Source organism: Xyrauchen texanus, chromosome 45 (assembly GCF_025860055.1).
Source record: "Xyrauchen texanus isolate HMW12.3.18 chromosome 45, RBS_HiC_50CHRs, whole genome shotgun sequence".
NCBI classification, from domain to species: Eukaryota; Metazoa; Chordata; class Actinopteri; order Cypriniformes; family Catostomidae; genus Xyrauchen; species Xyrauchen texanus.
Window position 1 is genome coordinate 15,877,478 of NC_068320.1, and position 13,706 is coordinate 15,891,183.

The window sequence follows — 13,706 nt, forward strand, 5'->3', positions numbered from 1 at the left end:
ACTTATAAGGTCATAAACCGGTGAGATTCGATACTGTTCTATGAAGACAGTATGTCAAAGAAGTCAAAATCCTTAGGCTCTGGAGACATAAAACACGTACGTGCTCAAGCTGGTACCCCAGATAGGGCCGCAGACCAGGGACTCGGTTTGGATGGTGCAGAGGGAGAGATTCAGCTTAAACTGTTGAGCATTTCTGCAATGCTGGCAAAGGTCGTTGCAGACTTGTCGATCACAACAATGGAGACAAAGTTGGTTTACAAGAATGGGGGCTGTCGAGAAACTGATAAATTATCTGGAGTCATCGGAGAGGGAATTAGCTGCTAATTCACTAGTGACCAAGATAGATTTGGAATGCATTTGGGAGAAGTTGGAAGACTTTGAGAATCATTATCGGCGAAACAATGTCCGAATTGTTGGAATTCCTGTGAATGAAGAAGGCACGAGATATGGTGAAATTCCTAGACAAGCTCCTCCTGAGTCAGCTCGACATAACAGACCATAAGCTGGAAATCGAGCGAGCTCACAGAGTTCCGGCTCGGAGATCCGCTGAGGGAGACAGGCCCTATCAACACTTACATCAATGGAAGGTCGTTTTTGCACTGATGTTCCCAGCCAAATAGATACTATAGATGTTCCCAGAGAATAGATACTAAGGATGGTCGCAAAATATTTACATGCCCACAGCAAGAAATGTCCTTCATAAAGTCAATGGACTGAGTAAGTCATTGTGTGAAGCAGCCGAGTAGGCCTTACTCATTGAACATTCACTTTACTGTCCGAGGAACCTGATCACCTTCTTTGTCTCTTTTTGTGCTGGTTCTGCTTAGCATCTGGAGTTTGTTTTGTGGAATAACACTCCTTCGGGAGAGTATGTGGATGAATCTGCACATTCTGTGTGCTTGTGCCTCCTTTTGGATGGAGATTGATGGTTTTATGGAAAATTTCTTCCAAATCATTAGAGTGATTAGGGCATGTGTTACAATCATGAAACAGCCGGCTCACTGAACATTCGTTTGACTGCCTGAGGAAACTGAACTGTTATTTTTTGCTAGTTCCGCTAGTGGCTGGAGTTTGTTTTGTGCAGGAACACACATTCAGATCAGTATGTGGCTGAATCTACATGTCTCTGTGTTATCCCACCTATTGGCTGGAGTTTGTTGATAAGTAAACATCTACGTTTCAAATGTCTCAAACTGAGCAAAGATAAATTAGGAAGAGTCATTATTGTTTTAGCAGAAATGCAGGGGCAAAAGTTGACTTTGGCTAATATTTACACACCTAACGTTGATGATCAGGGCTTTTTTATAGATCTTAAAGTGATATTGCAAGCCGCTGGCACCCCTCATGATATAGTATTGGGAGGAGACTTTAATCTTTTGATGGACTCAGTCCTTGATTATAGTGAAGCAAAAGTGTGCAAGCCCCCTAGAGCAACATTGACGCTTCACAGGATGTGTACAAATCTTGGTTTTAAAGATATTTGGAGACTTTTGAATCCATCTGGTAGGGACTATACATTTTTTCATCTGTCCATAACATTTATTCTAGAATATATATTTTTTATATATATATCTAAGTCCCTCATTTCATCTGTGGTTGATTGATCAATTTGAAACATCTTAGTTGGCATTTTAATGTATCCCTTTTGCAAAATCCTGAAATCCAACAAATACTAAACACTGAAATCAATGTCTTTATGGAGACCAACTAGACCTCAGTATCCTCTGTGGACATGGCTTGGGAGGCACTTAAGGCGGTTCTTAGGGGTCGGATCATACAGTTTGCCTCAATTATCCAAAAAATCCAAAACATGGGAACTCGTGGAGTTGGAAGGGAATATTAAAAGATCAGAGGCAGAGCTGAAGCACCATATGTCAAATGATGGCCTCAGAGAATTGACCCGATTGAAAAACAGATATAACACTGTTTTGTCACGGAAGGTGGAGTTTTGGCTTTTCAGGACAAGACAGTAATATTTTGAGTCAGGGGACAAAGCAGGGAAGCTTTTGGCTAGATATATAAAACAGAGAGAGTCTTTTACACTGACCTTGGGGGTTGACCATATAATCAGATATTGGGATATTTTAGGCGATTATCATTTACATTTACAAGAATTCAAAACTGCCTCTCCAGCTCCAAAATGGTTGTTTATCAAAACCAAGGCGCAAAAACTTGTTCTGAAATCTTTGGATTTCTGATGGCAAATTAACATAAATAAACATCATATAGACCTCATTTACACCTGGTATTAACATGCTTTTAAATAGGATCACTGAAACCACAGACGGATGTGGTCCAGGACGCATGTGACCACATAGCATTTAAGGTGTAAACACTAATCTATCCTGATGTGTCCCAGATAGCATTGAAGGTACCACCCAATCACCTGTCAATCAACTACTTCACTAAAAATACACATGGTCTGAGAGAGGATAGAACATGGTCATGAAAAACACAATGTTAACTGTTTTTTCACTCAAAACTTCACTTACATAATAATAAATCAATAAAAAAGGTATTACATGACCCCTTTGACCAAATATTTGTGTGTAGAAAGTTTTGATGGGCTGCATGTGCAAAACAACAAACAAATTTTAGAGGAGGTTTTAATAAAGATTATGAGAGACAAAGAGAGAAAAATCCAGTTGACATCTAAAAACACTGTAAAAGATAAATCTTTATTTCTCCCAGATTGTAACAGTAAAAAGTTAACAAGTGCAATTGTAACTCAACACCCCCCCACCACCCACCCCACTCACACACCTTTTAAACCCATAATAAAAACAGAGAGAAATTTAACAGGTGGATGTCCAAATTACACTTTAACTGAAGTACCAACCACTGTCACAGAACAAGGTGCTAGGCATGTACTACACATTAACTTTAAGGCAATTTATACCAGTATAACTTATAACTCCAAAACATAATGTGTCTCTCTTCCCTCCATGAGGTGATAACTATTAGATTCATCTTAAATAATTAAACATGATCACAACATTTTCTCCTCTATACACAACACAATTCGGCACAATGCTGCAAGTTATTGTAGGAGAATACTCCCAGTCTAACAGTAGCTACTGTTACCTATGACTAGTCAATTTAAACTCAGTGCACAAGTTCAGTAGGCATACAAATTATGTTGCTGTATTTCTACAATGAAGTGAGGCATGTGTCTAAAGATCTACGCTTCATAAAGAGATGCCACTTGTCAAGTTTTTTCTTTCGTTATGGCCATGACACATTTACTGTATATCCATTGGTGGAAGGTGCCCTGTTTTGTTACTAGTAGGCTAAAAAGGCCTTATATCAACCCCTACCCTTTTTGAGTCTGTAAGGCTGATCAGTTTGTCAGGTACAAAGTGGGACACCCTACATATACTTACCAAATTTATCTGAATAATTCTCCTTTATTATCTATTGCTTTATGCAGAAATTATTTTCGCCCACCCAAATTTCAGTAATTTCAAGTGTTTCAACGTTGAAGTATGAATGAAGTAATTCATCGTAAAATTATGCCATTTCCTGGAAACTGCATGAGCAAATTCCAAATCATGTTTAATCCAAAACAACTTTTCATCATCATATATGATTTAAATGAATAGAGCGCAAAAGTCTGGTTCTGGAAGTAAAAGTCCCATAAAGATTTTCACAATAACTGATTTATCTTTAAAGACAGCCCTACCTTGAGCTTCAAGGTTGTTTTTTGATGGTATATGCTTCCGTTAAAGCCATTTGTCTGTCTGAATTTTGTTTGACCCCCTTTAGCTTTACTTACAGCGCACATTTGTCATGGCATTGTTTCAACAACATTATGCAACTTCACAACATTTATTTCTGTCCAGTTTGCATTAATTTTTGGGCCGAGATCTTGTATTGATGACGGTAGAGTTGAACCACTCTGAAAAGTTTTCTCCAGCACATCCCAAAGACCTTAAATGTGGTTAGGGTCAGGACTCTGGTGACCAATTCATGTGTGAAAATTATTCCTCATGCTACCTGAACCACTTTCACAATTTGAGCCTGATGAGTCTTGGCATTGTTGTTCTGGAATATGCCCGTGCCATCAGGGAAGAAAAATCCATTGATGGGATAACCTGGGCATTCAGTACATTCAGGAAGTCTGGTGACTTTGATTTTATTGCTGTATAACATTGCTGAGCCTAGACCTGACCAATTAAAGCATCCCCAGATCATAGCACTGCCTCCAGAGGGTTGTACAGTTGGCACTATGCATGACGGGTGCATCACTTCCAATTAGCCTCACTAATAAGTGGCTTTCTTGTGGCCACATGGATGTTTAGTCCCAATCCTGTAAGTTCTCATCTCATTGTGCATGTGGAAATGCTCTTAATTTCACTATTAAACATAGCCGTGAGTTCTACTGACGATTTTTACGATGTGACTTCACCAAGGGTTTTAGTCAGAGATGGGACCAAGTCACACATGTGCAAGTCTCAAGTAAGTCTCAAGTCTTAACCTTCAAGTCTCAAGTAAGTCCCAAGTATTTTTTTCTTGGGCAAGTCAAGTCAAGTCAAGTCACAGGCTATGTCAAGTCAAGTCCAAGTCAAGTCACAGGCTATGTCAAGTCAAGTCCAAGTCAAGTCACCTTATTATTGTAATTTTACCTGCAGAATCTGATCATAATAAAGTGAAAAGACAAGATATAAGTAACTGTCAGTAAATTACAATACTCATGTTCAGTAAAATACATCATGGAATCAAACAAAATTGTAACTTCATAAAATTATTTATTTTTCACTTCTGCCAACAGTGTTTGAAATGTTTTAAATTTTCAACATTGAGTCCATAAAACAAATAACAGCTTAACATCCAACAGACTCCTCTCAGAACACCTCCCTCTCTCTCCCTCTCTCTCAAACACAGTTACCTACATTAAACTTTGTTACATTTCTCCTCTTTCTCTCACACACACTCCCTCTCTCACACACACACACTCTCTCTCTCTCACACACACACACACACACACACACACTCTCTCTCACACACTCACTCTCACACCCACACTCACTCTCTCTCCCACACTCCCACACCCACACTCACTCACTCTCGCGCTCACACACACACACACACACACTCACTCTCGTCTCTCGCGCTCTCACACACCCACACTCACTCACTCACTCACTCACTCACTCACACACACACACACACACACACTCAGAGTATATCCATTAGTCATTAGCTCTTTTAAAAGGTATTGCACCTTGAGGTACCAGCGCGCGTGAACGTCATGGCAACGTACAAAACAAAGTACCTCGCGCGGGAAACACTTAACGTAAATGCGCGTAACTAAGGTAAATCAAGCAGGCTAGTATGCAGCATAAGCCACGAAGTGTTGGCGAAATAAAAAATTAATGGACAGATTTTTTTTTTCCAGAAAACTTCTTGCACAAAATAAATTCAAGCACTTTCAAGGACCTGTATCTATGTATGTTTATTTTCAAGAACTTTCCAGGGCCTTGAATTTTATTTTTCAGATTCACAAACTTTCAAGGATTTCAAGGACCCGTGGGAACCCTGCTATTATTACATTAGCTAACTACCAACTAACCAGATAAAATTAACAAATTGACAAGCACTTACTGGGCAGAATGGCTCTTCAAATGGCGGACGAAATTGGAGGTTGTCGTCTGGCTGTCCGCGATCTTAACGTTGCATGTCTTGCAAAGCGCTGTTCGTCTTTTGCCATCTTGATAATAATTTTTGAAGCCGAAAGCGATGACCCTCGGTAACGTTACCCCACGGCTGACATGTTGATGTGTTATCTGATCTAAGTGGGCGTGGTGTGCGTAAGGTACGAGAGGGCATGGCTGATGATAGCCTATAGTGTCGTGAGTATTCTCAGCCTGCGCTCCAGCTGGATCAACTTTATTTTTTAAAATAATTTACATATTTTATATTCAAATTGAAAACATGATGTCATTAACACTCAAGTCATTCAAGTCTTCCTGTCTCAAGTCAAGTCAAGTCCCGAGTCTTTAACTTCCAAGTCCGAGTCAAGTCTCAAGTATTTTATTTTTGTCAAGTCAAGTCACAAGTCATAAAAATAGCGACTCGAGTGGACTCGAGTCCAAGTCACCAAGTCACAAGTCCCCATGTCTGGTTTTAGTGATCTCTGATCACGATCATTCAAGATTTTTTTCCGACCACATTTCTTCCACGAAGTTGACGGTTCACCACTATCCTTCCAGGTTTTAATAATGCGTTGGACCGTACTTAACATAATTCCAGTGATTTCAGCAATATCCTTAGTTGTTTTCTTTGCTTGATGCAGGCCAATAATTTGCCCCTTCTGAAACACAGAAACATCTTTTCCACAACCACGAGATATGTCTTCCGACATGGTCGTTTAAGAAATGAGAAGCTACACACGGCATCAGTTAGGGTTAAAATAATTGTTGCCTGCAGAAACATACTAATCCCTGTATAATGATCCAATCAGAGGCTCTTAAGTATCTGCCTATTTATATCCAAATGGCCAGGCATTGTATATTCCCATCACTGGTTCATGGGATTGTAGTTTATGCCCTCATGAAAGATGGTAAATACACAGTCTTGTATCTTTGTCTTTTTGTATAATTTTAAAATACTTGTTTGCCTTAAAATAAAGTTTGTGATGTTGTGATTTACCTCGGAGCTGGTTGGTTTGTTTCATGGCTTACAACTCTTTAATTATTGATTTTATGAAAAGTCTATGGGAAACATTAATGGGAAACATACTTCCGGAACCCAGATGGCTGAATAAGTGGGCGGGCATTGTTTTGCTCTATTGCTATTTAAAAAGGATTTATGTAATCCCGCTGGGTTAAATTTCACTTATAATTTTCCTTTCTCTTTGATGAGCTCTGAATGTGATACATTTTGTGCAACCGTGGTGACAACAATAAATAATCCTTTCCGCTACTTCAAGAAATACCAACCAATGGCTTCACAGCAGTGCAAACAAGACACATGTTCTAGAGAGATATATGGTGATGAGAGTCTCTTCTCTCTCTTTTGGTGGAGTCATATTCCCTGCATCTAAATCCTAATTCCCAAAATGACAAGGCAATGTAGTGGGCGTAATAGACACCAGTCTCATTAAAAGTCTCTTGACAGTTGCTGGAGAGTAAATTCAGCTAGTAGAATATGCCTCCTCTGATTGGTATGAGAAACATGTTTCCAGATGTCAATGGTGGATGCTCAGTCTCAGCATCAGTATGTGGACAAAATGCCATCCAGTATAGCTGCAGGAGGTAGCGGCCACAGTTTGTGTCACAAATGCAGATGAGGCCAGGAAAGAGTCTCCAAACTAAAGCTCCATATTCTCTGGCTGTTTCTCCCCAGCTTTCTTTGCCATATTAAAAATATTCATGTGATCAAAGCTGAATATCTAGAGAAAAAGGGAGAGAGAAGATTAAGATTACATATAAATATATTCTTCACAAAACATCCACAAATCTGGCTTGGATATCCAATCTGTATATTTATGTTATAAAGATCTATAACTGTGACACATTCACATAAGTGATTCAGTCATTGGAACTTCTAATTTAACTTATAATTATAAAACTTTAATTACTTAAAGAGTATAATCTGAATACTGTAGAATACAGATAAATTCAAAGCATGCATTTCTGTCAGTGATGTATGGTAATCTTTAAAGGAATTACAGGAACTCTCAGTGGAACAGATGTTTTGATTAAGCCCATGTGGATGTTACACTATAATCAGACAACAGCTCTGTAAGAGCCATGGGCAAGTCAGAGCATGATCAAGCCCTGCATTCACAAACAATCTCATATCACATCTCAACCTGTTCATACACTGATCTACATCAATCATAGTGAAATGAGCATCCTCAATTAGACTCTGGATTGCTAAAATTTTCACTTTTGGAAAACCGTTTCAAAATATGCATTTTATAAGTATGTGCATTCCTTGGGAATCAAATCCATAACCTTGGTGTTGCTAGTAACTATAATGGTAAACAAGTGTAGCTACAGGCAGCATGTATCTGTAGAAGCCAGAATCACACAACACAGAGTTTCTCCCCAAAATACTTTCAAGATAAATCATAAAGGTCAATATACTATATTTTTGGAACTTCACTTCACCGCTGTAAGCTTACTTTTCTCCATCACAAATATAAGCTGATGCACTTATGTGATAGAACAGTATTAAGCAAACACACTTGGAAAAAGAGCACTTAAATAATCTTAGCTTTAAGTGTTTCTAAGTGAATGTCCATCTTGGCAGAACAATCACTTAACTTCTGTCATCCTGAGTTGTACATCTTGCAATGGGCATAAACACTTGAATCCTTCAGCCACTTGAGTGAGTCTTGTGAGCCACATAAATGGAAATGTCAGATAAAGACAGAACATTTAAGCAACCCATTCCTACAGACTATTCCAGTTTGTAATGATGAATGCCTGGCTCCAACTGGCTGGCCAATTGTTACCCACCTATAGATGTGTTCAGATTTTCAAGAAGTTTAGGCAATGTCAAATCTTTGGCCTACTTTAGAGAAGATGTCTGCACAGAGTCCAATGCTCATTTATAATGTATTACAGAATGCTTTTAAGCAATGTAGGCCACGAGCACAGACAGGTTTGTTGGTCTTGGAGAAACTGCCTCTAAGGAACATAACACTGTTCAGGCAGAGAGTTGAAATGTGTCTGGTTCACACACAGGTCTTCCCTAACTCCACAGGCCTCCTAGAATATACTCAAAATAGAACACACTAGATTTAGAAGTAGAACTTAAAACCTAAAAATTAATTAAGACCCTATGAATTTTTTTCATGAGTATGAGAGGATTAAAAGCTACTCTTATAGACAGATAAAAGCATTGTAGTGTGTGTGTGTGTGTGTATGTGAGAAAAGTCTTTTGGTACTTGAATTCCAAACCAAACCCTGTGGGTACAGGAGCAGAGACAATGGGTGAGTCACTTCACACTGAGATATTTACACAAGATGAGAGCTGCCCTCTGTGTGAAATACAAAAATATAACTGGGCTCACAGGTTTTCTTCCTCTTCACTCCACAACCCCTGAGAGATGATTGTTTTGGTAAATGAGGCAGAAACGTTCTAATGGGAAAAATTCTGAGATGTTCTGAAGCAGTTGTTGACATTCAGATACAAATATCAGTTTTCTGTGAATGGAGTCCTTTTAGAGGAAAATAGCTAAATTAATGCGTTTGAAATTCAGAGGTCAAAGGCTTTTGGTATGAAAGGTTAACTGAATGGCTTTTCATTTGAAAACAATGCTTACTGCTACACTCTCGGCTTAGCGTAATGTGTCCAATTCTGGGTTTTTACACTTTCTAATTGGCTTAAAGCTTGTTTTTAAAGTAGAGGTGCAGATTCTAGCTAAAAAAAATAAAATAAAAAAATAGCTTACCACCTCATATTTGTTAAATTCATGTTGAAGATGCAATGATGCATGTGTCATAACCCAGCAATTGTGACTTTATCTGTAATGTTCTATCTGTATTTCAAAGCCCTTAGTCTCCACAACATTTTTACTACTTCTTTTTTTTTTTTAAACTGGGATCTGCAAACCCAATATCTATGTTATCTGGAACCATGATGAGAAAACTCCAAAATAGTCAAGCAATTCAATCATGAAAGCTACAGGAACTCATTCTTCGCTCGGCACTCATTGAGAATTTGTGTGTAATTATTACCAGATCGATGCAATTCCATGAAAAATTACATAAGAGACGATTTATTCAGTGACCCTTTGTGGAATAAACTATTTGGTATGCTGCTGTATCAAGGTAAAAGGCAAAGGAAGAGGCGAGAACCGGATGAAGCATTAAAATCATTTAATTTAATTTAACAAAAAGACACACACTTAAACACATGCAGGGCAGCTGCCCGTAACACTCTCTCTCTCTCCTGAACTGCAGCCTCCGGTCACATTTTTTCCTCTCAAGGGCTTGATTAGCCTGATTAGGGGCCGGGTGTGCAGCATCACATACCGGCCCTGCCCTCCTCCCTGCCACACTCCTCACCCTTCACTCCTTTCCTTCAGGTCGGGGAGCCCCGCCATGACGTACACCCCTCCCCCCTTTCCTTTTTGCACCGCCTGCTGGCAGGTCATCCCGGCCTCTTCGGATCTGGGAGGGTACAAGGGGAGGGAAAACAACAACAAAAAAAATGAGAGGAAAAGGCCTCTAGTGGTAGACAGCAGTGCCTCCCCGGGCAGATTGGAGGCAGTCCTCCAGCCCCTGGTGGACGGAACGCCCCGCCATGTTTTCGGTGGATGGTAGGCGTTTCCCCCGCCCCTAGCAGTGGTTCTCCCACTCCTTGGCGGTTGGCCAGGATCCCCTCCCCACTCGCGGTGGGCAGTCCTCTCTTGACCCCGCCGCATTTTAGCAGCCAGTAGGGGTCTCCTCCACCCCTGGCAGTGTCCCTGACTCGCTGTCGGTGGTTATTCCTCCGCTCTCAGGCGGCCGGGCTCCTCCATCCCCCGGTGGATGGCATACTGCTCCATTGGGGTGGATGGTAGTGTCGAGGACTCTACTATGGAGCTTCCCTCATCCTTCCTGGGTTTCGGCACCAGTGTAACAAGGTAAAGGGGAAAGAAAGAGGCGAGAACCAGACGAATTGTCAAAACCATATTTAATTAAACAAAAAGACACAAAAATAAACATATGCAGGGCAGCTGCCCGTAACTCTCACTCTCTCTCTCTCTCTCTCTCTCTCTCTCAATTCAATTCAATTCAATGGGCTTTATTGGCATGAAAGTTTCAAAAACAATGTTGCCAAAGCATCATATAGAATAAATAAAATAGAAAAGAAAAATACATTTTGTCCAATAACTTGGACAGTATATAATTATTAGTAATATATAAATAACAGCAATATATAAATTATTATTATTATTGTTATTATTATTTATTTGACCACATCACATTGTGTGTTTGTCTAGATCTTTCAATGTCCCTCAGGTTGTGGCATGCTGATACATATTGGGCAGCAAGATGCGCCCTGTCTCCTTCTCCTAGGAGTATTTGTAATTTTGAGAGGTCATTTAGGTCTTTAAATTCTGAAGTTTCAGAGTTAAACTTGTTTAGGTAAACATTCCTTATTTCTCTGAATGTTTCACATTTTAGGAGGAAGTGCATTTCTGTCTCGACCTCACCTGTCCAACAGTGACCACATATTCTGTTTTCTTTTGGTTGCCATGATTTTTTGTGTCTTTTGTTTCAAATGCCAATGTGTGGTCACTGAGCCTGTACTTGGTTAGGGTCTGTCTCTGTTTTCTATCTCTGACAGTAAAGAGATATTTAGCCAACTCATACTCTCTGTTTGGGCCAGATAACATTCTAATCTACTTTGGCTTTTAGTTTCCAAATAGGTTTCTTTGTATTGCGATATAATTTGGTTTACTCTGATTGGTGTTTGGAAAACAGTGTTGATGTGAGACTGGTCAAAATGTGTTTGAGGGGGGACGATTAGTCTCAGCACCAACTCTCTCTCTCTCTCTCTCTCTCTCTCTCTCTCGAACTGCAACCTCCAGCCACCTTTATCCCTCTAGAGGGCTTGATTAGCCTGATTAGGGGCTGGGTGTGCAGTATCACGACCTGTCAATGCCCTCCTCCCTGCCACAGCTGCCAATAAGAAGCCAGAACCTGCAAGTAGATCCTCCCAACTGTCTGAGAGTGGACTATAGCAACACAGTGGGGCAAAATTTTAATCACTGAGCCTCAGAAGAAAAATACACAAAATACAATCACAATAATATTTGAACCAAACAAAAGAAATCCTAATACCATCCAGTAGCTACCTGTAATAGAGTATGTAGGACAATCAATATCAGAGCCCCCTGGGGTAACTTGTCATTAAAAGAAAGAAACAAAAACACAAAACCAAATAAATTAAATTAAATCCATAACCCCAAAAATCAAAGTAAAATAAACACAATACAATCCATACAACAAACAACAAAATAAAATAAAGTAAATCCTCCCAGCAGATAATAGTCCTTGTTGGTAATGAGTGGCAACAGTTAGTCAAAGATGGTAACGGCCACTCACAATACTCGCGGTTGACTACAACAGGCAAAGATACCAAAAATAAATAAAGAAAATACAAATACCAAGCCTAAAATAACACTCACAACACCCAACTACACACGCACACACCACAATCACACACGCACACAAACATGAACAAACACCCATGCACACAAATACAGCTAAAACCCCACTGTTAGATATCTGCGACGTCTCTCAGACACACACGATCCAATGTACGCAAGGGAAGCCTGGCAATGTAGTACGAAGATCCCCTCTCTCTCCACGGCACAGCACCGCAGTACAAGGTCGCAAACTGCCACACAGCAGCAAAACAGCAGCGAACAGTTTTCTGCAGCACACTTGACTGGGCCCTTAGTAAAACCGATGAACAACCCACCAATACTAGCTGGATCATGCCTGAAACACGTTGCAACAGGTAAAAACCCTCAGGCCTGTTCCCAGAGGTAAAGAGAATCGCAAACTTGTCAGATTCCACACAAAATATGCTTAGTGCAAGCTCAGTGCTTAACGAATACCGGATAACTCTTGCGACATGAAAATACAGCCTGCACGCCACACCAGAGGAAATGGAAATACAGGAAACCCCCCACATTTTTAAAGGGGCAGCTCGGCTCTATTCACAAAAAAAAGAAAACCCATCAAAGGGGGTCACCCCACTACATAAACATAATTCTAATCATTCAATAAAGAGCAAGTGTTTTTGAATGAGCAGGAGAGTCAGTAAAGGTTGTTCCGCTATCGTTTGAAGGAATGTGATATTTCAGCACCAAATTCTGTGACAAACTGTGACATTAGTGCCACGACTAAGTCAGAAATTGCATTATTATAACAATGTACCAGTAACCACTAAGTTGCAGCTCTCAGAAATTACAGTTTGTCATAGATTCCTACAAAAATCACTAATGTTGAAGTGGGTGACTTGGTGTACTTTATTTTGTCTTGGCAAGACATGTAATGGCAAATTTAATTGAGCGGTTTGAAATAGAACAACAAATTAAGATTGATGTTGAACATTTGTAGGTAAGGTTGTCACACATATCTGAACATTACCCATACAGACTTCATTAGTTTGCCGATTTAAATAGCCATTGTGCTCAAGCATATAAGCATCTCCACTCATTTTGATCCTGTGACTACTTAAGACACTACCTATGTTTGGAATAGCATATAAGCATACATACAGCCAGTCCAACAAAACTCAATATTAAACACCTTGGGTTTGGGATAATCCTTCAATCTACCCGCTACTGTTCTTCTGCAAATTAAAAAATTCTGACATTTGGAACATTTGGAAAATAATTTGAAGAGTCAGCTAGCTGGAAGAGAATCAGTCTATTCTATGTAGACAGTCTATGGGAGGGCAGAGGGAAGCAATATGTTTTAAATTATCTCTTGCCAACAGCATGCAGGTGCAGGACTTTAATTAGAAGCACCTGCGCATCACACATATTAAGATCAACCAGGCAGAAAGTGACAGCTAGAATCATATTATCTCAATCACATTTTTAATTGCATTGTTGGATTTTATGCATTAACTGTTGCACTGAGATTGCTCTCTTGTATTGAGAGTGGAAATGCTATATAATTTATGGCTGAAGTTCAAGGTATTAAATACATTACAATTGGCAGATGCTTTTGCTCAAAGTGACTTAC

General features: G+C 39.7%; 1 protein-coding gene across 1 annotated transcript in view; it reads right to left on the reverse strand.

Annotated features, from left to right (window-relative positions):
• Nucleotides 1-2,698: 2,698 nt before the first annotated feature.
• LOC127637205 (protein shisa-like-1a) overlaps nucleotides 2,699-13,706 on the reverse strand; it is a 57,825-nt gene continuing 46,817 nt past the window's right edge. Inside the window, exon 5 of the mRNA XM_052118158.1 lies at nucleotides 2,699-7,393. Coding sequence (XP_051974118.1) covers nucleotide 7,393 — 1 coding nt within the window. The 3' untranslated portion in view covers nucleotides 2,699-7,392. The remainder of the gene's footprint in view (nucleotides 7,394-13,706) is intronic.